The 27,897-nt window shown below is 45.7% G+C and overlaps 1 protein-coding gene across 1 annotated transcript; it reads right to left on the bottom strand.

Annotated features, from left to right (window-relative positions):
- Positions 1-1,781: 1,781 nt before the first annotated feature.
- On the bottom strand, positions 1,782-27,897 carry LOC115195266 (D(3) dopamine receptor-like). The gene is made up of 7 exons (XM_029755039.1): positions 27,604-27,897; positions 27,019-27,131; positions 23,431-23,567; positions 21,822-22,018; positions 20,135-20,200; positions 11,843-12,212; positions 1,782-2,632 (listed from the first exon to the last, which is right to left on the bottom strand). The coding sequence occupies exons 1-7, from the start codon at positions 27,895-27,897 to the stop codon at positions 2,436-2,438; spliced, it is 1,374 nt and encodes a 457-aa protein (XP_029610899.1). The 3' UTR covers positions 1,782-2,435.

The following is a 27,897-nucleotide window of genomic DNA, read 5'->3' as shown; positions in this document are numbered from 1 at the left end:
TGGTCTGCCTGGGAACAAAGGGATTGGATATGCGCGGTCACGCGAGCACGCTGTTCCTTCTTTTTCTTCTTGAATGAATATGCTTTTTTCCGGTTGGAATATTATCGCAATTTTACATTAAAAATACCATAAAGATTGATTTTAAACAGTGTTTGACATGCTTCTAAGTACGGTAATGGAACATTTTGACTTTTCGTCTCTCGTTCCGCGCTCGCACTTTATGCCTGTCGATAAGTGATCTGTACGCACGAACAAAACGGAGGTATTTGTACATAAATATGGATTATTTCGAACAAAAACAACATTTCTTGTGGAAGTAGCAGTCCTGGGAGTGCATTCTGACGAAGATCAGCAAAGGTAAGAGAATATTTCTAATACTAATTCTGAGTTTAGGTTGCCCCGAACTTGGCGGGTGTCTGAATAGCTCACCGTGATGGCTGAGCTATGTACTCAGAATATTGAAAAATGTGCTTTCTCCGTAAAGCTATTTTAAAATCTGACACAGCGGTTGCATCCAGAAGTAGTCTATCAATAATTCTTTAAATAATTGTTATATATTTTGTCAACGTTTATGATGAGTATTTTTGTAAATTGATGTGCACATTCACCGGACATTTTGGTGGGAATACATTTTCTGAACATCACGCGCCAATGTAAAATGCTGTTTTTGGATATAAATATGAACTTTATCGAACAAAACATACTTGTATTGTGTAACATAATGTCCTAGGAGTGTCATCTGATGAAGATAGTGCTTTATTTAGCTGTGTTTTGGGTTTTATTGACACATGTCCTTACTTGGAAAATGGCTGTGTGATTATTTTTGTCTATGTACTCTCCTAACATAATCTAATGTTTTGCTTTCGCTGTAAAGCCTTTTTGAAATCGGACAATGTGGTTACATCAAGTAGAAGTGTATATTTAAAATGGTGTAAAATAGTTGTATGTTTGAGAAAGCTGAATTATGACATTTTGTTGTTTTTGAATTTGCCGCCCTGATATTTCACTGGCTGTGTCCCGCAGGTGGGACTAGCGTCTATGGGCTAGCGTCCCACCTAGTCCATAGAAGTTAAACTTGCGTTATATTTGATCCAACAAATGTCTAAAACACCAAACCCAGGACAGAGTATAATCCCTTGTTTTCTGAAACAAAGATCGCATTAGGCAAGAACAAACCGTGAGAGGACATTCAGGTTATTTTTGATGGCTGTACATTGTGTCCAGCCCCTGTGCCATATAGATGTGCAGCACACTTATTTTTATTTCCTTTTCATCATTTGTCCAAATTGAAAAAGTATTTTTTCCATCTCTGAATCATCAGTATTGTAGCGTAATTTTTATGGTTTGAATTTCGCTCCCATCCCCTCCCTTCATGTCTCCTGCCCCCTGTGTGCAGTATAACACAGGTGAAGGAGGTCCTTTCCCAGCCAACTGGAAGCCAAGCCAGATGTAGTACTTGTAGTTCAGCTCAGGTGTGCTGGGCCTGAGGTACCGCCAGGAGGCAGCCAGAGAGTCCTTGCTCAGATGTGCTCCAGTGTGCTGAGAGGACCAGTGTGCTGAGAAATCCAGTGTGCTGAGAGGACCAGTGTGCTGAGAGGACCAGTGTGCTGAGAGGACCAGTGTGCTGAGAGGACCAGTGTGCTGGGAGGACCAGTGTTCTGAGAAGTCCAGTGTGCCGAGAGGTCCAGTGTGCTGAGAGGTCCAGTGTGCCGAGAGGTCCAGTGTGACGAGAGGTCCAGTGTGCTGAGAGGACCAGTGTGCTGAGACGACCAGTGTGCTGAGAGGACCAGTGTGCTGGGAGGTCCAGTGTGCTGAGAGGACCAGTGTGCTGAGAGGACCAGTGTGCTGGGAGGTCCAGTGTGCTGAGAGGACCAGTGTGCTGAGAGGACCAGTGTGCTGAGAGGTCCAGTGTGCTGAGAGGACCAATGTGCTGAGAGGTCCAGTGTGCTGGGAGGACCAGTGTGCTGAGAGGACCAATGTGCTGAGAGGACCAATGTGCTGAGAGGACCAATGTGCTGAGAGGTCCAGTGTGCTGGGAGGACCAATGTGCTGAGAGGACCAATGTGCTGAGAGGTCCAGTGTGCTGGGAGGTCCAGTGTGCTGGGAGGTCCAGTGGAAGAGAATGGTCAGACATGGTCATTATGGACCTATCCTCTCGGCAGGAGATGGTTTCAATGAAGACGAGTCATTGACCCTGAAGATGGACGGTCATGGCTCATGTATCCATGCTCAGGTGTGGCTGGCCTGAGGTCCTGTACAGCTCAGAACCCTGGCAATGATCTCGATAAAGGACAGTCATTGCCCTGATAATTGGTACTCAGGCTGAGGCCATGGCTCATGTATCTTATCCATACTCAGGTATGCCGGGCCCAAGGTCCAGTCCAGTACAGGTCAGGAGCATGGCTATGACCCGGTCATGGTGGACCATGGTGTTCTCAACAGCTGAGGATCTTGATGAAGGCGCGTCTGAATTCGATGTTGAAGGTGGTGTATATGACGGGGTTGAGGGCACTGTTGACGTAGCCCAGCCAGGTGAAGGCGCTGTAGAGCTCTGGGGGAATACGACACGTTCTGCAGTGAGTGTTCAGGATGTGAGTCACGAAGAACGGCAGCCAGCAGATCAGGAACACCCCTGGAAAATGGAACGAGAGAAGGATGGAGAGAGAGGGGGAGACAGAACAAGAGATCAAGTGTGACAGAGGGAGAGAGAGAGGGAGCATGATGGAGGGAGAGAGAGGGGGAGACAGAACAAGAGATCAAGCGTGACAGGGAGAGAGAGAGAGGGAGCATGACGGCAGGAGAGAGAGGGGGAGACAGAACAAGAGATCAAGCGTGACAGGGAGAGAGAGAGAGGGAGCATGATGGAGGGAGAGAGAGGGGGAGACAGAACAAGAGATCAAGCGTGACAGGGAGAGAGAGAGAGGGAGCATGACGGCAGGAGAGAGAGGGGGAGACAGAACAAGAGATCAAGCGTGACAGGGAGAGAGAGAGAGGGAGCATGATGGAGGGAGAGAGAGAGGGAGACAGAACAAGAGATCAAGCTTGACAGAGGGAGAGAGAGAGAGAGCATGGCAGAGAGTGAAAGAGTAAAAGTAAAAGAGAGAGGGAGTACATTAGTAACATTAATAATAACAATAATAATATGTTTTAACACACATCAACTTCAACACCCTAGCAGAATTCCAAGTAGATCAATACCCCTATAGATGTGTTATGTTGTAGGATCTTAATTTGACCAGTTTTGTCACAGGAGTAAAATAATCCTGCAGCAGGAGGATTTGAATATTCTCATAAAATTGATCATATAAAATGGGAAATTTGTTTTGATAGGCTACACTAGGCTATATTTTAGTTGTAGCATGAGGCTGCATTTCGGATACACTTGTATGTCGTAATGGAAATCAATATCTATCTTGTGTTATTAAGTTATATGAAAGGACAGTTGTTGATGTGTATGGCTGCATTTCAGATTAAAAAAAAATACATTTGAATGTCGCAGTAGTAGAACCTACATTAGCAGGACATTTATTCTGCTTGGTGCTTCAGCATTTGAGCGAGAGAGAAAGAGAACTGCAGGTTTTCAGTGAATTTATGTAAATCACTTGGTTCATTTGAATTTTCTGCTGCGCAGGAAGATTCTTAGCAACAACAGAGTGATCAAATTAAGATATGATATCTGTAGATTTTGAAGAATCAGATAGATTTAAGCAGTGTAGTACTTGGCTCGCTTACACCTTCTCATAGTTTCAGATCCACAGGAGTTCTTAGAGTGTAGAGTGTTGGAGGGGGAGTTCTTAGATGGTAGAGGCAAAGATTTGTATAAGTAAACCAAGATAGACCACAGCCTGTCGTTTCCAATGGGAACAAATGAGTCATAGTGTGCAAAATAAGCAAGGAGGTGGGCAGAGCCAAACACGAGCTAGCGAGATCCTATTGGCCCGTTCTAACACACGTGTATATTTCCGTTAGAGAACGCCTACTCTGTGAAGTGCACATGTGCAATAACTGACTTCGCCTTGGCACTCCTTCTAAACAACGCTAAACAAGTCTACAAAACTTAGTCCACTCTGTTCATAGCATATTCTAGTTTTGGGAGCAGAAAACTGTATTGAGATCAAATGTTTTATCGATGAGAACATTTGCAGAATGTCGGACATCTCCTTCCATCTTCTCCCACTGCCGGCCACTGGCCTTCCTCTCACTGCCATATATGGTAGTGAGTGGAAATGCCAAGCGGATGCTTCACATTTATACATACGGTGAAATATCTGTCTCATTGTTCTAGCTGTGGTAGAGGGGTGGGAGGAGGGTGTGCTTAGAGGGTAGAGGGTTGGGTGGAGGGTGTGCTTAGAGGGTAGAGGGGTGGGAGGAGGGTGTGCTTAGAGGGTAGAGGGGTGGGAGGAGGGTGTGCTTAGAGGGTAGAGGGTTGGGTGGGGGGTGTGCTTAGAGGGTAGAGGGGTGGGAGGAGGGTGTGCTTAGAGGGTAGAGGGTTGGGTGGGGGGTGTGCTTAGAGGGTAGAGGGTAGGGTGGAGGGTGTGCTTAGAGGGTAGAGGGTTGGGAGGAGGGTGTGCTTAGAGAGGTAGAGGGGTGGGAGGAGGGTGTGCTTAGAGGGGTAGAGGGTTGGGTGGGGGGTGTGCTTAGAGGGTAGAGGGTAGGGTGGAGGGTGTGCTTAGAGGGTAGAGGGTTGGGAGGAGGGTGTGCTTAGAGAGGTAGAGGGGTGGGAGGAGGGTGTGCTTAGAGGGGTAGAGGGTTGGGTGGGGGGTGTGCTTAGAGAGTAGAGGGTTGGGAGGAGGGTGTGCTTAGAGGGGTAGAGGGGTGGGAGGAGGGTGTGCTTAGAGGGGTAGAGGGGTGGGAGGAGGGTGTGCTTAGAGGGTAGAGGGGTGGGAGGAGGGTGTGCTTAGAGGGTAGAGGGTTGGAGGGGGTGGTTAGAGGGTTGGGGGGAGGGTGTGCTTAGAGGGTAGAGAGTTGAGAGGAGAGTGTGCTTAGAGAGGTAGAGGGATGGGAGGAGGGTGTGCTTAGAGAGGTAGAGGGGTGGGAGGAGGGTGTGCTTAGAGGGGTAGAGGGTTGGGAGGAGGGTGTGCTTAGAGAGGTAGAGGGGTGGGAGGAGGGTGTGCTTAGAGGGTAGAGGGGTGGAGGGGGTGGTTAGAGGGTTGGGGGGAGGGTGTGCTTAGAGGGTAGAGAGTTGAGAGGAGAGTGTGCTTAGAGGGTAGAGGGGTGGGGGGGGTGCTTAGAGCAGGGCTGTCAAACTATCAGCGCACAGGCCATATTGAAAAAAATAACGAATTTGTGGGCCAGACATAGCTTATTATGTTTGTTTTTACAAACAAGGTGCATACAACTGGCCCAAACTGGCTGTTGTTTTGTTTGGACAAATATGTCCCTTTATAATGTCCACTGATGTATATAGGATGCTGTATATAGCATTGTAACATATTAAAAGAGAGAAATCATTTGTCCAGCCTTTGCTGCTATGCTTGTGACAACAATTTTGGACCCCCTTGTGGCCCCCCTAAATGTGCAGTATGAAATAATTTTTACACAACAAATTTTTGCTATCGTTCTTTTTTTACATCTGTTATTAGACAGTGGCAACGATGATGATTATGAATATGGTATTTTGCCTGCTAATGCCTGCAATGCAGTGAAGAAAACAATATGACAACAATAACGTCTAATGTAACTGGCCCCTCTAACAGTACAACTAGCCCCAGCTTGGCCCCCCCCCAGTTGAAATGGTCTAGAACAGCCACTGGCTTGCAGATGTGCATAATATGCTTCAACCCTAATCAAAAAGTTTAATGAAAAAAAAACGAACAGTAACTTTAAAATGTAAAACCTGTTTTTTTATTTTGTCGCACTGCATGGATCACGGGTGCAGTTGAGTGCAGCATTACTACGTGGGACACTCAACATGTATAGTAGTTGAGGAGCCAGCCTAGGCTATTGCTCAAATGTTGCTGTAATAGGCCTACATGTTTCTCATTTGTATTGTGTCTTGTTGCAGGTTTCGTTTTTTGGTTATTCATTGTCAAGCTTTAAAAACTGAAGGCAGACTGCAACATTTTAGTAGCCTTGTTACGACTGGCATGTGTCTGAACACTTTCCCTCTGCTGCGCGCTGTAAACCGGACACGAACTGCGCAATTGACGCTGAATTCAGCAAAGTGAGCGCATCAGGTTGTAATTTCATAAAGTAGATGACTCAACTTATTTATACTGGCAGTCGCTTGTGTGGCCTATTCTCCTTTAGTAGTAACTTATGCTCGCATCTGAATAATCCTTGATCTTATAACTTTTTGACTACCAATATGACATTTTCTGTAGGCAACAGCAATGACCCGTTGGAACCGAAACTTGGCACGGACATTTAGCCTACAACACGTTTTAACTTTCGGTCCGGTAGAAGATTCGGCCAGTGCTATTAGTGATGATATGATACAGCGCACTGACTGGCTCTTGTGTGCGTGGGTCTGGGAGGAGGGGTGTGTGTGTGTGTGTGTGTGTGGCGATGCACTGCCATTTGGCGTGCAGTACGTTGGCAGTGCTTGCTGTGACTTGTAGTGCAGCGCAAAGCGTGCGGTGGGCATGGAAGCGGGCCGAGCTGAATTGACAACACAAATCATTGTGCAGACTGGATAGAAATAGAAATGTGTCACCGGCCAGATCCGGCTTGGGGGCCATGTGTTTAGGGTTGGGAGGGGGTTCTTAGAGGGTTGGGGGGGTTCTTAGAGGGTTGGGGGGAGTTCTTAGAGGGTTAGGGGGAGTTCTTAGAGGGTTAGGGGGAGGGAGTGCTTAGGGTAGTGGGCTGGGGGGGTTCTTAGAGGGCTGGGGGGAAGTGCTTAGGGTAGTGGGCTGGGGGGAGGGAGTGCTTAGGGTAGTGGGCTGGGGGGGGAGTGCTTAGGGTAGTGGGCTGGGGGGGGTTCTTAGAGGGCTGGGGGGAGGGAGTGCTTAGGGTAGAGGGCTGGGGGGGGCGTTGGAGGGGAGTGAGTGCTTAGAGGGTAGAGGGCTGGGATGAGGCTAAGGGTCGATGTGGAATTTAGAAAGTGTCTCCCCCACAGTTCAAAGACCAATCCAATTCTCTCATGGCCAGAGAAGCTAGGGAGTGTGTGAGGCCGAGGACATCTGGTGTGTGTGTGTGTGTGTGTGTGTGTGTGTGTGTGTGTGTGCGTGCGTGCGTGCGTGCGTGCGTGTGTGTGTGTGATTCCTCTGTCTCATTAAGTAGACACCTCTGATTAGCTTCAGTGTCACTCAGAAGGGCCTGAACTCACCAACATGTCAGCTCTCACAGTGAACAGCCTGGACCAATGGCCGTCAACACCACCGCTAATCATTACTGTGTGTGTGTGTGTGTGTGTGTGTGTGTGTGTGTGTGTGTGTGTGTGTGTGTGTGTGTGTGTGTGTGTGTGTGTGTGTGTGTGTGTGTGTGTGTGTGTGTGTGTGTGTGTGTGTGTGTGTGTGTGTGTGTGTGTGTGTGTGTGTGTGTGTGTGTGTGAAAAAGAGATGTTTGGTAGCAGGTGTTTGGTCTCATAGAGTGGATATCTATCTTTGGATCCACCCATCCAATTTACATTTGAGCTCGCCAATGGTTTGTTCTGATTGACTAAAGACTCACTAAAGCTGCAGACTAGCTAGTGCTAGGCACCCAGCAGTGAAGAGAATGAATTGTAACTGATATCCCACATAGGCAATATATTGGCTTTGTAGTGCACTGCAGACATTGCTCTATTGTGCTGTAGAGTATAATGGTGTTATAATGGCGGTAATAGATCTGCGAGGGAAAGTGATTCTGTCCTCTGATTCCCATGGCCGTAACCTTAGTACTGTACAACAGTGTTCACAGTCTATCATCCCCCACACTGTTGAAATAGAAAGACTCAAAACACCATCGTTGTGTCGTAAAACCATGAAAAGTAGTGCATCTAAACTGACATCTGGTGTTATGATACAATGAATGTACTTCAAAACAGAATGGAAGTACTCTGAAACACCCAAAGTGGCTCTTCAATCTGAGTCAGTGTTTTTTAGAGAGTGTTGTGAAATCCCTTTCTGGTGTTTCAGTGCATGTAAAAGGCAGCACAAAAACACTAAAATAAATGTCTCTCATACAATCCAATGCTTTTAAATTACATATGATTTATAGCATAAATATTGAATGATTGTAAGTATGGAATGTTCTGTCAATATTTTCATTATGAAGAAGACACTGGGATGTATGCTTTTCCTAAGGTAGACTTTGTGAGATTATAAATCATGTTACAATCAAAATGTTTAGGGCTATGGAAGTTATAGCAGAGGTAACACTTATAAAGTGGGCCTTCATCACTGGTATTGTTGTGAGAAGGTGGATGTGAACCCGGTTATCCTGCTTGTCAAAACCCTGCCTTAGTCCACTCAGCCAGTCTTCCGGGTTCCGCACAACTAAACTGGTGTGCTGAACCACACAACTAAACTGGTGTGCTGAACCGCACAACTAAACTGGTGTGCTGAACCGCACAACTAAACTGGTGTGCTGAACCACACTTGTTACACTGAGCACATGGGGCTTCATTCAGACTTGACATAAGTAGACTTAACATGGACTCAATAAATGTTTTACTAACGTCAATTTTTATTTATTTATTCATTCCACACGTTAAATCAACTCATCTCAAGTCTAAAAAGGGCCTAGGGAGAATTTTCATTTGTGAAATTCCCCCATTATTTTTTCAGACCTTCATATCAGAAGAGAAATGTATAGATTAAAGGCAAAATGTGAACTTCAGACATTGTGCTTCTGTAGTGTTCAGAATTCCCCCAGTCTGAGGCATGGAGGAAGATGGAGGGCATTCACGGCAGGTTTGCCCTCTAGCATGGTCAAGTACAAAAACAAGTTTGCAGGCACCTCCCCTGTATTTAGGTCCTTCACCAACTCAGACAGGCGAGAGTACACCAAATGCTCAGCTGAAACAACCCAAGAAAGCATGGGTCAATGAAAACGTGAGCACAAAATGTTATCACATTGAAGAACGAAGCAGAAAAGGAATTCAGTCAAATAAAAACATTAGGTTTGTGTAACATTTCGGCCATGGGCATCCCGGGTGGCGCAGTGGTCTAATGTGATGACATTTTGTGCTCACGTTTTCATTGACCCATGCTTTCTTGGGTTGTTTCAGCTGAGCATTTGGTGTGCTCTCACCTGTGCCACCAGAGATTCTGGGTTCAAGCCCAGGCTCTGCCGCAGCTGGCCGCGACCAGGAGGCCCATGGGGCGACGCACAATTGGCCCAGCGTCGTCCAGGTTAGGGAGGGTTTGGCCGGCAGGGATATCCTTGTCTCATCGCGCACTAGTGACTCCTGTGGCGGGCCGGGTGCAGTGCACTCTGACCAGGTCGCCAGGTGTACGGTGTTTCCTCTGACACATTGGTGCGGCTGGCTTCCGGGTTGGATGTGCGTTGTGTCAAGAAGCAGTGTGGCTTGGTTGGGTTGTGTTTCGGGGGACGCATGGCTCTCGACCTTCGCCTCTCCCGAGTCCGTACGGGAGTTGCAGCGATGAGATAAGACAGTAACTACTACCAATTGGATACCACGAAATTGGGGAGAAAAAGGGGTAAAATGATTTTTTTTTTAAACAAAAAAAACAAAACCTTTTCGGCCACAAATGCTAATAGTCCAAGTAAAACAGCTACATTGATCTTGATGCTACATGTACTGTAGTTAACTGACACATAATGTATTTGCACCTTTCGTGCACTTTTTTTTAATGCAAACGAAGGCCTGCTTTTTAGTTAATACTAGCTTCGTGAGTTGTATCTACTGTTTTGATGTATACCCCACATGCTATATGCTAAACTAATTAGCCACTGCCATTTTAGCCTGCTCTAGCTTTGGCCTACCGCATCCTACTTGACATTCATATTGGTATCTTGACGCTATATTTGCATAGCTTAATCACATATTATTTTTACATATTGTTATTTATATTTAACTGTATTAATATTATAGCATTTGATATCCTAATTATGCATTCATGTACATTCATTATTGCTTGTCATTATTATTAGCCATCTCTGTTTCCCTGCAGAAAATCACCAGCTGGCCAATCCTAACCACAGCCAGGATCACAGACTAATGCCAACTCAACTGTCAATCATATCCTCTAACTCAACTGTACTGTGATTCAATTCATCTGTACAACCTTCCATGTACCATCACCTTAATATAAAGACTCAGGTCTGGACATTATCATAATGGATGACTGGTGGATTGCATTGAGACGGGGCTGAAGTTTTGTATGACTGCTCCTGCTAACATTAGCAGTCATTGCCTGTATTTTTTAATTCCATGAATGTGAAATATAATGTCACATTTCTGTTGATTTTGGAAGAATATGATAAATACCTTACAGATCAATGTAAAAATGTTAAAGACCTGTTAATGGTTTGTTGCCATTTGATCATTTGCTAATAAGAAAGCATTTGAAGCTTCAATCTCGTCTTGAAAAACACATTTTGTACTCATTATTATCCTGGACAAACGTATTAACAAAACTGTATTTTCTCGTGTCCTTTGTTTGAGCATAATACTGTCCATTTGACCTTTTGGAATTACTGATGAGGCGTTTATCAGCACACCATATAAAAGCAGGGACTCCCATTCACAGTATTTGGAAACACCAGAAGAAGGGATCTAATTCTGCACTAGACAGGACTCGAAACACCAGAAGAAGGGATCTAATTCTGCACTAGACAGGACTCGAAACACCAGGAGAAGGGATCTAATTTTGCACTAGTCAGGACTCGAAACACCAGAAGAAGGAATCTAATTCTGCACTAGACAGGACTCGAAACACCAGGAGAAGGGATCTAATTTTGCAGTAGTCAGGACTCGAAACACCAGAAGAAGGAATCTAATTCTGCACTAGACAGGACTCGAAACACCAGGAGAAGGGATCTAATTTTGCACTAGTCAGGACTCGAAACACCAGAAGAAGGAATCTAATTCTGCACTAGACAGGACTCGAAACACCAGGAGAAGGGATCTAATTTTGCACTAGTCAGGACTCAAAACACCAGAAGAAGGGTTCTAATTCTGCACTAGACAGGACTCGAAACACCAGAAGAAGGGGTCTAATTCTGCACTAGACAGGACTCAAAACACCAGAAGAAGGGGTCTAGTTCTGCACTAGACAGGACTCGAAACGCCAGTGTTTTCAACCTTTTCTGCATTAGTGTTCCCAGTCCCTGGCAAGGTGTTGCGCAACTCTTGATTAAGTGGTGTTACAACACACCATGTCATGTTTCAGAACACCTCAGGATGAATGTTTCAGTACACCTTAAATCTGTCCCAATACCCTCAGAACCATGTGTTTCAATACTCCAGAAAAGTCAAAGTTTCGTTTCTAAGGTGGTGGCAGCTCAGTTGCCAATAGTATTTGTGTTATAGAGCACTACATTTTAACAGTGCACTACCATTTGACCTTTTTGTTAAAAAAAATACATAATCACTCACTAGATCCCTAAAGTGCATTCCATCAATGCACATCACAAGAGGTTGGTGGCACCTTAATTGGGGAGGACGGGCTCTAGGTAATTACTGCCCAGGAATGGTATCAAACATATGGTTTCCATGCCATTCCCTTTGCTCCATTCCGGCCATTATTATGAGCCGTTCTCCCCTCAGCAGCCTCACTGATGCACATGTAATGTCCTTTAGCAATAGCTTAACAATTTTTTTTCTATGTTCTACTAATTACTGGTCCATTCTCATGGTCAACGTGTTCTCAGTCAAATCACATGGTAGAGTTAATAGAGCTAAGTACATTATACAGATGGTGATAGGCCTAATACAAACAGTAGTGCTACTCACCAAGCACAATGGCCAGCATCTGCGTAGCCTTCTTCTCCCTGTTCTGCATGCTCCTGACTCGATGTTGTTGTTGGCTGGTCAGGGACTGGGAGTGGGGGGCGGGACGGAGTACCGTGTGAATGCGTCCATTGGACAGCTCCTTGACCTCGCAGCTCCTCTGCACAGGAATACTCTCTTTCTCTTTGGCCACCTCTTCCTCGGCGCGGTCGTGCTCAGTGTGGCAGCAGGAGGCGTGGCTGATGCTGCAGTAGTCCTGGATGTCCACCGGGGGCAGCAGAGTGTTCTCCACAGGGGCCATCCGGGGACGCTTACGCCGCAGACACCCTGACAGGAGGTGAGCTTTAGGGGGCCCTGCCGGCTCTATACTCTCCTGAAAGGAACACAGTCAGTCACATCTGAAGGTGCTGAGCAATGACCTTACTGTTGATCCGGTCCATAGGCAAGAATACTGTTGATCTGGTCCATAGACAACCTTACGGTTGATCAAATCAAATGTTATTTGTCACATGCGCCGAATACAACAGGTGTAGACTTTACAGTGAAATGCTTACTTACAAGCCCTTAACCAACCATGCAGTTTTAAGAAAATACCTAAAAAAAAGTAAGAGCTAAGAATAACAAATAATTAAAGAGCAGCAGTAAAATAACAATAGTGGGGCTATATACAGGGGGTACCGCTACAGAGTCAATGTGCGGGGGCACCGGTGTTGAGGTAATATGTACATGTAGATAGAGTTATTAAAATGACTATGCAGCGTAGAAGGGCGGGGGGGGGGGGGCAATGCAAATAGTCTGGGTAGCCATTTGATTAGATGTTCAGGAGTCTTATGGCTTGGGGGTAGAAGCTGTTTAGAAGCCTCTTGGACCTAGACTTGGCCCTCTGGTACCGCTTGCCGTGTGGTAGAAGAGAGAACAGTCTATGACTAGGGTAGCTGGAGTCTTTGACAATTTTTAGGGCCTTCCTCTGACACCGCCTGGTATAGAGGTCCTGGATGGCAGGAAGCTTGGCGTACGCACTACCCTCTGTAGTGTCTTACGGTTGGAGGCCGAGTAGTTGCCATACCAGGCAGTGATGCAACCCATCAGGATGCTCTCGATGGTGCAGCTGTAAAACTTTTTGAGGATCTGAGGACCCATGCCAAATCTTTTCAGTCTCCTGAGGGGGAATAGGTTTTGTCGTGCCCTCTTCACGACTGTCTTGGTGTGCTTGGACCATGTTAGTTTGTTGGTGATGTGGACACCAAGGAACTTGAAGCTCTCAACCTGCTCCACTACAGCCCTGTCGATGAAAATGGGGGCGTGCTCGGTCCTCCTTTTCCTGTAGTCCTCAATCAACTCCTTTGTCTTGATCACATTGAGGGAGAGGTTGTTGTCCTTGCACCACACGGTCAGGTCTCTGACTGCCTCCCTATAGGCTGTCTCATCGTTGTCGGTGACCCACTGTTGTGTCATCGGCAAACTTAATGATGGTGTTGGAGTTGTGCCTGGCCATGCAGTCATGAGTGAAGAGGGAGTACAGGAGGGAACTGAGCATACACCTTTGAGGGGGCTCAAGTGTTGAGGATCAGCGTGGCAGATGTGTTGTTACCTAGCCTCACCACCTGGGGGCGGCCCATCAGGAAGTCCAGGATCCAGTTGCAGAGGGAAGTGTTTAGTCCCAGGGTGCTTATCTTAGTGATGAGCTTTGAGGGCACTACGGTGTTGAACGCTGAGCTGTAGTCAATGAATAGCATTCTCACATAGGTGTTCCTTTTGTCCAGGTGGGAAAGGGCAGTGCGGAGTGCAATAGAGATTGGATCTGTGGATCTGTTGGGGCGGTATGCAAATTGGAGTGGGTCTAGGGTTTCTGGGATAAGGGTGTTGATGTGAGCCATGACCAGCCTTTCAAAGCACTTCATGGCTACAGACGTGAGTGCTATGGGTCGATAGTCACTTAGGCAGGTTATTTAGGCAGTTATAGTCAATGAACTAATCACTGATCATAATCTTGATGTGATTGGCCTGACTGAAACATGGCTTAAGCCTGATGAATTTACTGTGTTAAATGAGGCCTCACCTCCTGGTTACACTAGTGACCATATCCCCCGTGCATCCCGCAAAGGCGGAGGTGTTGCTAACATTTACGATAGCAAATTTCAATTTACAAAAAAAACTATGACGTTTTCGTCTTTTGAGCTTCTAGTGATGAAATCTATGCAGCCTACTCAATCACTTTTTATAGCTACTGTTTACAGGCCTCCTGGCCATATACAGCATTCCTCACTGAGATCCCTGAATTCCTATCGGACATTGTAGTCATAGCAGATAGTATTCTAATTTTTGGTGACTTTAACATTCACATGGAAAAGTCCACAGACCCACTCCAAAAGGCTTTTGGAGCCATCATCGACTCAGTGGGTTTTGTCCAACATGTCTCTGGACCTACTCACTGCCACAGTCATACTCTGGACCTAGTTTTGTCCCGTGGAATAAATGTTGTGGATCTTAATGTTTTTCCTCATAATCCTGGACTATCGGACCACCATTTTATTACGTTTGCAATCACAACAAATAATCTGCTCAGACCCCAACCAAAGAGCATCAAAAGTCGTGCTATAAATTCTCAGACAACCCAAAGATTCCTTGATGCCCTTCCAGACTCACTCTGCCTACCCAAGGACATCAGAGGACAAAACTCAGTTAACCACCTGAGGAACTCAATTTAACCTTGTGCAATACCCTAGATGCAGTTGCACCCCTAAAAACTAAAAACATTTGTCATAAGAAACTAGCTCCCTGGTATACAGAAAATACACGAGCTCTGAAGCAAGCTTCCAGAAAATTGGAACGGAAATGGCGCCACACCAAACTGGAAGTCTTCTGACTAGCTTGGAAAGACAGTACCGTGCAGTATCGAAGAGCCCTATCATCCTATTTTTCCAACTTAATTGAGGAAAATAAGAACAATCCGAAATTTCTTTTTGATACTGTTGCAAAGCTAACTAAAAAGCAGCATTCCCCAAGAGAGGATGGCTTTCACTTCAGCAGTAATAAATTCATGAACTTCTTTGAGGAAAAGACCATGATCATTAGAAAGCAAATTACGGACTCCTCTTTAAATCTGCGTATTCCTCCAAAGCTCCGTTGTCCTGAGTCTGCACAACTCTGCCAGGACCTAGGATCAAGGGAGACTCTAAAGTGTTTTAGTACTATATCTCTTGACACAATGATGAAAATAATCATGGCCTCTAAACCTTCAAGCTGCATACTGGACCCTATTCCAACTAAACAACTAAAAGAGCTGCTTCCTGTGCTTGGCCCTCCTATGTTGAACATAATAAACGGCTCTCTATCCACTGGATGTGTACCAAACTCACTAAAAGTGGCAGTAATAAAGCCTCTCTTGAAAAAGCCAAATCTTGACCCAGAAAATATTTTAAAAAACTATCGGCCTAAATCGAATCTTCCATTCCTCTCATTTTTTTGGGAAAAAGGTGTTACGCAGCAACTCACTGCCTTCCTGAAGACAAACAATGTATACGAAACGTTTCAGTCTGGTTTTAGACCCCATCATAGCACTGAGACTGCACTTGTGAAGGTGGTAAATGACCTTTTAATGGCGTCAGACTGAGGCTCTGCATCTGTCCTCGTGCTCCTAGATCTTAGTGCTGCTTTTGATACCATCGATCACCACATTCTTTTGGAGAGATTGGAAACCCAAATTGGTCTACACGGACAAGTTCTGGCCTGGTTTAGATCATATCTGTCGGAAAGATATCAGTTTGTCTCTGTGAATAGTTTGTCCTCTGACAAATCAACTATAAATTTCGGTGTTCCTCAAGGTTCCATTTTAGGACTACTATTGTTTTCACTATATATTTTACCTCTTGGGGATGTCATTCGAAAACATAATGTTCAATTTCACTGCTATGCGGATGACACACAGCTGTACATTTCAATGAAACATGGTGAAGCCCCAAAATTGCCCTCGCTAGAAGCCTGTGTTTCAGACATAAGGAAGTGGATGGCTGCAAACGTTCTACTTTTAAACTCGGACAAAACAGAGATGCTTGTTCTAGGTCCCAAGAAACAAAGAGATCTTCTGTTGAATCTGACAATTAATCTTGATGGTTGTACAGTCGTCTCAAATAAAACTGTGAAGGACCTCGGCATTGCTCTGGACCCTAATCTCTCTTTTGAAGAACATATCAAGACTGTTTCAAGGACAGCTTTTATCCATCTATGTAACATTGCAAAAATCTGAAACCTTCTGTCCAAAAATTATGCAGTAAAATTCATCCATGCTTTTGTTACTTCTAGGTTGGACTACTGCAATGCTCTACTTTCCGGCTACCCGGATAAAGCACTAAATAAACTTCAGTTAGAGCTAAATACGGCTGCTAGAATCCTGACTAGAACCAAAACATTTGATCATATTACTCCAGTGCTAGCCTCCCTACACTGGCTTCCTGTCAAGGCAAGGGCTGATTTCAAGGTTTTACTGCTAACCTACAAAGCATTACATGGGCTTGCGCCTACCCATCTTTCCGATTTGGTCCTGCCGTACATACATACACGTACGCTACGGTCACAAGACGCAGGCCTCCTAATTGTCCCTAGAATTTCTAAGCAAACAGCTGGAGGCAGGGCTTTCTCCTATAGAGCTCAATTTTTATAGAATGGTCTGCCTACCCATGTGAGAGACGCAGACTCGGTCTCAACCTTTAAGTCTTTACTGAAGACTCATCTCTTCAGTAGGTCCTATGATTGAGTGTAGTCTGGCCCAGGAGTGTGAAGGTGAACGGAAAGGCTCTGGAGCAACGAACCGCCCTTGCTGTCTCTGCCTGGCCGGTTCCCCTCTCTCCACTGGGATTCTCTGCCTCTAACCCTATTACAGGGGCTGAGTCACTGGCTTATTGGTGTTCTTCCATGCCGTCCCTAGGAGGGGTGCGTCACTTGAGTGGGTTGAGTCACTGACGTGGTCTTTCTGTCTGGGTTGGCGCCCCCTCTTGGGTTGTGCCATGGGGGAGATCTTTGTGGGCTATACTCAGCCTTGTCTCAGGATGGTAAGTTGGTGGTTGAAGCTACTGTGGTGTGGGGGCTGTGCTTTGGCAAAGTGGGTGGGGTTATATCCTGCCTGTTTGGCCCTGTCCGGGGGTATCATCGGATGGGGCTACAGTGTCTCCTGACCCCTCCTGTCTCAGCCTCCAGTATTTATGCTGCAGTAGTTTATATGTCGGGGGCTAGGGTCAGTCTATTATATCTGGAGTATTTCTTCTGTCTTATCCAGTGTCCTGTGTGAATTTAAGTATGCTCGCTCTAATTCTCTTTCTTTCTTTCTCTCTTTCTTTCTTTCTCTCTCTCAGAGGACCTGAGCCATAGGACCATGCCTCAGGACTACCTGGCATGATGACTCCTTGCTGGCCCCAGTCCACCTGGCCGTGCTACTGCTCCAGTTTCAACTGTTCTGCCTGCGGCTATGGAACCCTGACCTGTTCACCGGACGTGCTACCTGTCCCAGACCTGCTGTTTTCAACTCTCTAGAGACAGCAGGAGCGGTAGAGATACTCTGACTGATCGGCTATGAAAAGCCAACTGACATTTTCTCTTGAGGTGCTGACTTGTTGCACCCTCGACAACTACTGTGATTATTATTATTTGACCAGGCTGGTCATTTATGAACATTTGAACATCTTGGCCATGTCCTGTTATAATCTCCACCCGGCACAGCCAGAAGAGGACTGGCCACCCCTCATAGCCTGGTTCCTCTCTAGGTTTCTTCCTAGGTTTTGGCCTTTCTAGGGAGTTTTTCCTAGCCACCGTGCTTCTACACCTGCATTGCTTGCTGTTTGGGGTTTTAGGCTTGGTTTCTGTACAGCACTTTGAGATATCAGCTGATGTAAGAAGGGCTATATAAATAAATTTGATACCTTAGTGTTATTGGGCACAGGGACTATAGTGGTCTGCTTGAAACATGTTAGTATTAAAGACTCAGACAGGGAGAGGTTGAAAATGTCAGTGACGACACTTGCCAGTTGGTCAGCGCATGCTCGGAGTACACGTCCTGGTAATCCGTCTGCCCCAGCGGCCTTGTGAATGTTGACCTGTTTAAAGGTCTTACTCACATTGGCTGTGGAGAGCGTGATCACACAGTTGTCTGGAACAGCTGATGCTCTCATGCATGTTTTAGTGTTACTTGCCTCGAAGCGAGCATAGAAATTATTTAGCTCGTCTGGTAGGCTTGTGTCACCGGGCAGCTCTCAGCTGTGCTTCCCTTTGTAGTGTGTAATAGTTTGCAAGCCCTGCCACATCAGGACGAGCGTCAGAGCCGGTGTAGTATGATTCAATCTTAGTCCTGTATTGAAGCTTTGCCTGTTTGAAGGTTTGTCGGAGGGCGTAGCGGGATTTCTTATATGCTTCCGGGTTAGAGTCCTGCTCATTGAAAGCGGCAGCTCTACCCTTTAGCTTAGTGCTAATGTTGCCTGTAATCCATGGCTTCTGGTTGGGGTATGTACGTACAGTCACTGTGGGAACGACGTCATCGATGCACTTATTGATGAAGCTAGTGACTGGGGTGGTGTACTCCGCAATGCCATCGGAAGAAGTCCGGAACATATTCCAGTCTGTGCTAGCAAAATAGTCCTGTAGTTTAGCATCTGCTTCATCTGACCACTTTTTTATTGACCGAGTGACCGGTGCTTCCTGCTTTAATTTGAGCTTGTAAGCAGGAATCAGGAGGATAGAATTATGGTCAGATTTGCCAAATGGAGGGCGAGGGAGAGCTTTGTACACGTCTCTGTGTGTGGAGTAAAGGTGGTCTAGAGTTTTTTTCCCCTCTGGCTGCACATTTAACATGCTGATAGAAATTTGGTAAAACTGATTTAAGTTTCCCTGCATTAAAGTCCCTGGCCACTAGAAGTACCACCTCTGGATGAGCATTTTCCTGTTTGCTTATGGCGGTATACAGCTCATTGAGTGCGGTTTTAATGCCAGCATCGGTCTGTGGTGGTAGGTAGACAGCTACGAAAAATACAGCTAATCATGAGATACTCTACCTCCAGCGAGCAAAACCTCGAGACTTCGTAGATATTGTGCACCAGCTGTTGTTTACAAATATACATAGGCCGCTGCCCATAGGCCCTGATCCTCACAAAGCACCCCAATCTCTTTCAGCAAAATCTCAATTTCTTTCTCCAGCAAATGACGGGGATGAGGGCCTGTTTGGGTTTTTGGAGTATATCCTTCCCGACTCATTAAAGAAAAAGCCTTCGTCCAATTCTTGGTGAGTAATCGCTGTTCTGATGTACAGAAGCTCTTTTCATAAGAGACAGTAGCAGAAACATTACGTACAAAATAAGTTACAAACAATGTGAAAAAAAGTTACAAGATAGCATGGTTAAGAGCCGAATAAAATGGCAGTCATCCTCTCCGGCGCCATCTTCGCCATGATCTGGTCCATAGACAACCATACTGTTGATCAGGGCCCGGTTTTCCAAAAGCATCTTAAAGCTAACTTCATTTTATAGGTTCTAAGATTAACTTAGCCTTAAGATACTTTTGGGAAACTGGCCCTGGTCCAAAGACAACCCTTTGCCTGATATTTAGATGTAGCTGTTCGCTTTCATATTTCCCCTATAATCAGGGATTGATTCAGACCTGGGACACCAGCTGACCTGGCTCTCTGACATTTATTCATGATTCCACATGTCTCTGTCCTGATCTCCTCCCCACCCTGTCAGGGACCCTGCCCCTTCCTGGTTCACCGCTTCTTCCTTCCTGTTCCTCATGTTTCCGCCTGTCAGTCTAAACTCGCGTATAACAGCCGAGCCTCGCAGCCCTGTTTACAGGGGGGAATTAAAGCTTGTCATTTGCTTCATCTTTGAAGTCATTTGTGGATTGGTGTGACAAATAAAGCGGGACAACCTGAGCCTGGCAGTGAGGCGAGGAGAGGAGCCCGGTATCAGAATTCAGATTTTCAGCTCCCTCACAGCCCGGGGGCAAGCACAGAGTAATGACATGAACACACGCAGGCACACACAACCACCCACCCACACACACACCCACCCACACAAACGCCCACTCACACACATACGTACAAGTCATCCAAAAACTCAGGTTATCTATGTATCTGTTTCTATCCATCTCCAGTACTCTTCCTCATACTTTCCAACACACTGTAAACACAGGAATTTGCAAAGACACACACACACACACACACACACACACACACACACACACACACACACACACACACACACACACACACACACACACACACACACACACACACACACACACACACACACCTCTTACCACTTTGATCCTGATGGGGGACAGGTCTCTGTTCTCCTTGGGGGACTCCTCCTGCAGACACTTCTCCTGGGAGAGAGAGGGATTGAGAGAGAGATACAAATGATGACTGACTCATCCTTCAACAGGTAAACACACATGAGGCGAGAGGGAGAGAAAGATGGGGAGAGGAGGTAGAGAGGGGTGGCAGAGAGGAAATATCACACCTAACTCACCCTTCAAAAGGTAAACAACTTTTTTCCAGCAGTCAGCACCCTCCCATCCCATCCCCCCCCACCCATTCATCCATCTACCCATCCATCCATCCACCCACCCACCCACCCACCCACCCACCCACCCATCCACCCACCCACCCACCCACCCATCCATCCATCCACCCACCCACCCACCCATCCATCCATCCACCCACCCACCCACCCATCTAGTAGCTGTTAACTAAACCGCCTATGTCACAGGGCCCTCCAACAACTTAAATCGGATTCTCAATATCTTTGCCTGCCGTGTTGCTGATGATCTTGAGGTAAACTCTGCTTGACTCTAATAAAATTAGAAGGTGAGAAAAAACTACATTCCTAATGAATTCATTTCAATTGACAGATTTTCTGATATGAACTATACCTCAGTAAAATCTTGAAATTGTTGCATGTTGCGATTATATTTTTGTTAAGTATAGGTCAAAAATGGACTGTAACATAGTGTGTCCTACAATCTTTCCACCTGCTACCGTCACATCATGGACATGACCTTAGTCACCTCTAGTGTAACGCAAATGACCCTGAAACCTCGAGTGTAACGTAAATGACCCTGAAACCTCTAGTGTAACGCAAATGACCCTGAAACCTCGAGTGTAACCTAAATGACCCTGAAACCTCGAGTGTAACGTAAATGACCCTGAAACCTCGAGTGTAACCTAAATGACCCTGAAACCTCGAGTGTAACGTAAATGACCCTGAAACCTCGAGTGTAACGTAAATGACCCTGAAACTGACTGATCGTGACTGCAATGATCAAAGAAAGTCCCCAAGCCTACGGCTCCTCAGATCCCACATTATCATATAACCTGAACTGACAGGTGAATAGAACTGAGCCTGTTCAACTCTCACATCACAGATACATTCCCCTATCTACATCACATGGAGCCAGGCCACCTAGACAGCAGAGCAGAGCTCACAGCAGCTCCTTGGAGAGGTTTTATCATTGTCACAACTGTAACTACGCCAACCTAATATCTGGATAATCGCCTCTCTCCGTTTCCATGGAAATTGTGCACGTTTTATACAATGGCGGTGAACATTGACATCCCCATGACAGATGCCACTTGTGACATTGGCTATTCATGAGTGAAATGTTGATGTGAGCGTGCAGGGTTTATTATTTATTTTTCAATGTCACATTGAGCTTGCTATCCCTTCTATAAGGAAATCCTTACATTTTACCAGACGCTCTTATCCAGAACGACTTACAGCAGCAATTAGGGTTAAGTGCCTTGCTCAAGGGCACATTGGCAGATTTTTCACCTAGTTGGCTTGGGGATTTGAACCGGCAAACTTTCGGTTACAGGCCCAACACTCTCAACCGCTAGGCTGATGCATGCATATGTGTTTGTGTGTGTGTGTTTTATGAGAGTGAATGCACTCACTTCCATGTTCATTTGCACAGTCACTGTGGGACCATATGGCTGTGTTCTCACCGCGGAGGGCTGGGCCGAACCTGGCTGGACCTTCCCGCTGCTGGCCTGGCGGAAGGCGATCCTCTTCCTCCTCTTCCTGAGGAAGACGTAGATGCGGATGTACACCAGCAGGGTGACGATGAAGGGCAGGTAGAAGGACACCACCGACGAGTAGATGACAAAGTCAGGGTTGGAGATGGAGCACACCGTCGGGTCGTCTGAGAGAGGAAGAAGAAAACCACAGTGAGGAGAAAACCACTATGTTCAAATAACTAAACAATACACATCAACAACACGTCTCTTTTCGGCACCGCTCGTACGGCCTTCTAGCAAGATAACTGTAGTAAGTGTTACCTGTTATTGGCACACTTCATTTAAAAATGTTTGATACACATTGGTAAAATGCTACCTGCTCAAACCAGGTAGCATTGACACATTTTGTTAAATCTCCACTTAAATTCATGGGTTGAGAAGCCTTCCATATTCTGAAAATTGGCCCGTGTCTATTAGTGACATTGACCCCTTGTTGTGGAGTATGCAAATTGCATGTTAGCTCTGTTCATTTGGACATGATTGAACACTGTTTTCTCCGGATCAATAGTGCATGCTTCACCACACAAGGACCCTAGGAGGGAGATTGACTGACTGAGACTGGAGCTCCTCTCCTTCCCAGCCTAGTACTTCTAACAAACCCTGACTGGACCTCCTCTCCTTCCCAGCCTAGTACTACTACTAAACCCTGACTGGACCTCCTCTCCTTCCCAGCCTAGTACTACTACTAAACCCTGACTGGACCTCCTCTCCTTCCCAGCCTAGTACTACTACTAAACCCTGACTGGACCTCCTCTCCTTCCCAGCCTAGTACTACTACCAAACCCTGACTGGACCTCCTCTCCTTCCCAGCCTAGTACTACTACTAAACCCTGACTGGACCTCCTCTCCTTCCCAGCCTAGTACTACTACTAAACCCTGACTGGACCTCCTCTCCTTCCCAGCCTAGTACTACTACTAAACCCTGACTGGACCTCCTCTCCTTCCCAGCCTAGTACTACTACCAAACCCTGACTGGAGCTCCTCTCCTTCCCAGCCTAGTACTACTACCAAACCCTGACTGGAGCTCAGCAAGTCCCCTGTTCTGGTGTAGTTCACCTGTGGGGTCTAATATCTCACCTGTTCTTAACCTGTGAAGTCTAATATCTCACCTGTTCTTAACCTGTGAAGTCTAATATCTCACCTGTTCTGTGGTGCCTGTATAGCAGTATCGAACAGAATTCTACTTCCATGACATAATCTTTGAAGGTGTGTCTCATCTGTTCCGTTGACTGTTGCCTGTTCCAAAATCAGTCTCAATAGCCACAACAGTCTCGACATGTCCTGTAGATGTCTAAAAGGACTGGATGGGCGAAAGCAATGTGGTGATAACACTCCCAAGCCAACCAGAGGATTTGGTGGTGCAGCTACCATATTATACCCACTCGATCCTTCCAGATCTATAAGGAAGTAGTACAGGGTTATAGGGCCTTGCTGGCTAGGGGTTCATTTCAAACTGGGTATCCATCTCATCAACACTGGCGTGTTTGACATGCGTAAGGGGGTGTGGGCGCGTCTCACCTGTACTCACGTGTCTCACCTGACGTGTTGAATCCGAACAGAAGGGGGCAGGAGACAGCGAAGGCCAGGATCCACACTGTCGCGATCATGACCGAGACCCGCTTCCTGGAGCTGTGTGTGGTGTTGTAGAGGACAGGCATCACCACCGCTGTGTACCTGGAGATGGATCACACAGACAATTTGTAAGAGGGAGAAGCCAAAGAAGTTGAAAAGTTAGAGGAAGAAACAAAAGGGGGAGAAAAAAAGTTTGTAAAAGACAGACGCCAAAAAAGTTAGAAGTTAACAGAAAGAGAAGGAAGCACTAAGACTGTGATGTCAAGACCCACAATGGAACAGCAAACGAAGAGCTTTTATATTGAAACTGTTTCGCAATTACTCAATTTGACTATTCAGCAATATGACCAGTAAAGCTTTGATTAAAACCTGTATCAACCTTGTGTTATATGCCAATAATGCGTGACGAACATGTGCAAACAGAGAGAGTAGAGGCGGCGACGGAGAGGGGACAGTAATTAGGGGGCAAACCGATTCAGACACTGATGAGACAACACGTTTCATTACAACCAGCTTACTGCCATCTCCATTGTTTAACCACATCAACGTAAATATTCATTTTCTTCTCACGCCGAAAGTAAAGGGGTGAGGAGGAAAGGGAAATGGAAAGGGGGACACCTAGTCAGTTGTACAACTGAATGCATTCAACTAAAATGTGTCTTCCGCATTTAACCCAACCCCTCTGAAACAGAGAGGTGCGGAGAGCTGCCTTAATCGACATCCACGTCTTCGGCGCCCGGGGAACATTGGGTTAACTGCCTTGCTCAGGAGCAGAACGACAGATTTTTACCTTGTCAGCTCTGGGATTCGATCCAGCAACCTTTCGAGGTAGGGTAACATAGCACAAAAACACGAGAGAAACAATCAGAGACTCAAAATAATACTAGCCCATTTTCTCTCTCTTACTCTCTCTCTCCCTCTCTTTTTGCTCATTTTCAAGCTGATCCTAGGACAGGTCAAAAACAATAACTACATGTCAACAGTGAAGAAGCATTGGGCAAGAGGAATTGGAGCACTTCAGAACACTTCAGGGTTGATCCATGTTGAACTCTGACCCCTGGGCATGCACCATCACATTATCAATCAGGTTGTATTTATTTTTATATCTTCATACTCTTGGTTTCTCTTAATATCTTTTATTACTAAACACCATAAACTATGTGACATTATGAATGTCCTGCATTTACTACAAATGCATTGCAATACCACTGTATTTTTGTGCTTTGAATGGCACTCTATCAAATGCCCAAAACATACAGTACGAGTCAAAAGTTTGGACACACCTACTCATTCAAAGGTTTTTCTTTATTTGTACTATTATCTACATTGTAGAATAATAGTGAAGACATCAAAACTATGAAATAACACACATGGAATTTAGATTCTTCAAAGTAGCCACCCTTTGTCTTGATGACAGCTTTGCACACTCTTGGCATTCTCTCAACCAGCTTCATGAGGTAGTCACCTTGAATACATTTCAGTTAACAGGTGTGCCTTGTTTTAAGTTAATTTGTGGAATTTCTTTCCTTCTTAATGCGTTTGAGCCAATCAGTTGTGTTGTGACAAGGTAGGGGTGGCATACAGAAGATAGCCCTATTTGGTAAAAGACCAACTCCATATTATGGCAAGAACAGCTCAAATAAGCAAAGAGAAACGACAGTCCATCATTACTTTCAGGCATGAAGGTCAGTCAATGCGGAAAATGTCAAGAACTTTTAAAGTTTCTTCAAGTGCAGTCGCAAAAACCATCAAGCGTTTTGATGAAACTGGCTCTCATGAGGACCATCACAGGAAAGGATGACCCAGAGTTACCTCTGCTGCAGAGGGTAAGTTCATTAGAGTTACCAGCATCAGAAATTGCAGCCCAAATAAATGCATCCCAGAGTTCAAATAACAGACATCTCAACATCAACTGTTCAGAGGAGACTGCGTGAATCAGGCCTTCATGGTTGAATTGCTGCAAAGAAGCCACTACTAAAGGACACCAATAAGAAGAAGAGACTTGCTTGCGCCAAGAAACACGAGCAATGGACATTAGACCGGTGGAAATCTGTCCTTTGGTCTGGAGTCCAAATTTGACCGTCATGTCTTTGTGAGACGCAGAGTAGGTGAACGGATGATCTCTGCATGTGTGGTTCTGTTGGAAGACTGTTGGAAAAGCATTATAGGTGAAGCTGGTTGAGAGAATGCCAAGAGTGTGCGTAGCTATCATCAAGGCAAAGGGTGGCTACTTTGAATAATCTCAAATATAAAATATATTTTGATTTGTTTAACACATTATCGGTTACTCCATGATTCCATATGTGTCATATCATAGTTTTGATGTCTTCACTATTATTCTACAATGTAGAAAATAGTCAAAATAAAGAAAAACACTTGAATGAGTAGGTGTGTCCAAACTTTTGACTGGTACTGTATATGCCCCCAGTTGCAGAGTCTATTCTCTCTGGATCAAAAAATACATGATAATAATAAAGTTGCAATGTTTCCTGGGAGAGCAATGATAAATCATTGGGACTGCCGCTGTACTGCATCATTACAATACATACAGTGTACACATGATGCACACTGAACATTTAAACAGACTCTCTCTCACTCTCACATTCACTCACACACACACACACAAACCAATGTTCAAACGCCCACACACACGCACAGCCGCATGCATACAAACATCCTTCCCACCAAGGTGTAAATGATTCACCTGTCAGGACTAAGCTGCTAATCAGTGATTCTCAGTACAAAGGCACACACCTACATAGAATAACCATACGCCTTCACTCTAAACAAACAAAAACACACACACAATGTATTCTGGCCCGTTTTCCTATTTATTTGATGATTAAGAGCATGTTGTGCCCAATGGTCGTGTGGGTTCAGCCCCCATAGAGTTGTTAAATATGAACCATAACGTGAGCTGGAAAAATAAGCAAATAAATAATGTACTTACCCAATGCACATCCACAGTAAACACGATTAAGTATTTTACAATATCATACAGCACGCTAACCTAGAGGGTACAGGCACCTCCATACAGCACGCTAACCTAGAGGGTACTGGCACCACAATACAGCACGCTAACCTAGAGGGTACAGGCATCTCCATACAGCACGCTAACCTAGAGGGTACAGGCACCTCCATACAGCACGCTAACCTAGAGGGTACTGGCACCTCCATACAGCATGCTAACCTAGAGGGTACAGGCACCTCCAGACAGCACGCTAACCTAGAGGGTACAGGCACCTCCATACAGCACGCTAACCTAGAGGCTACTGGCACCTCCATACAGCACGCTAACCTAGAGGGTGCAGGCACCTCCATACAGCAAACGCACATAACAAGGTGATCAGAGCCAGCAAAGTTTTATGAATGCAATGTTTCTCGTGAGAGAGTTTATAATCAAATATTTAAGGCACACACACCTCACTCCTACTGTATATGTCCATTTCAACACACTTTCAAAACAACAAAAAATAACTCAAAAAACATGCACACACTATCTCTTACACACACACTCACAAACAAACACACAGACACACAACTAGCCCCTTACCTGTCGATACTGATGGCACACAGGTTGAGAATGCTGGCGGTACACATCATGACGTCCAGGGTGACAAAGACATTACAGTACATCCTGCTGAAGAGCCACGCCCCTCCGACCACCTAGACAGGAAACACAGGGTCACATGACACACATTCACACAGCTTCATCATCAATATCAATCATCATCATTCATAAACACACACAACATCAAATATATGATTCTCTCTCTCTCTCTCCCCTCCACAATACAACATGATTGACAAAAAAACTCACACACAGTTAAATTATGCCCTCACATTCACACCCTCCACAAGGACAATTACACGCTCCCAGTTCCAGCCCGCATCAGCCAGCCAGATAGTGCAGCTCAGAGAGGCCTTCCCTTAGGCACTATAATACGTGGTAACAACTGTCTGACAGAGATGTGTTCTGAGCTGCATCGCCTGACTGCTGGATCTCCTGGTCTTAGATGGGAACACACACAATCACACCCATCCACATACACCCTTCCTCTCCTTATGGGGTCCAGTCAAACACCCTATGTGACGCTCAGCTCCCTCCCTCCCCCAACCAACCCAGGTGGACCCTCACCTCCAGGTAGACAGCCCAGGGCATGACCAGCGAGGCCACCAGCAGGTCAGCTACAGCCAGGCTCACCACCAGGTAGTTGGTGGTGGTCTGGAGGGACCTCTCCCGCACCACAGCCAGACACACCAGCACGTTGCCAAACACGATGGCCAGGATGAGTAGGGAATACAGCATGGCGTAGTAGTTACGCTCCGTATCCACCTCCCAACCACCAGAGGAATTCCCATGGAGGAGGTCTTCCCGAAGCCCTTCCGAGTCATTCCAGAAGAAGCGTTCAGAGACGCTAAACATCGCCAT

The sequence above is a fragment of the Salmo trutta genome, chromosome 6, assembly GCF_901001165.1.
Source record: "Salmo trutta chromosome 6, fSalTru1.1, whole genome shotgun sequence".
Taxonomy (NCBI): domain Eukaryota; kingdom Metazoa; phylum Chordata; class Actinopteri; order Salmoniformes; family Salmonidae; genus Salmo; species Salmo trutta.
The sequence above is the reverse complement of the archived record's forward strand: the minus strand, read 5'-3'. Positions and strand labels throughout refer to the sequence as shown.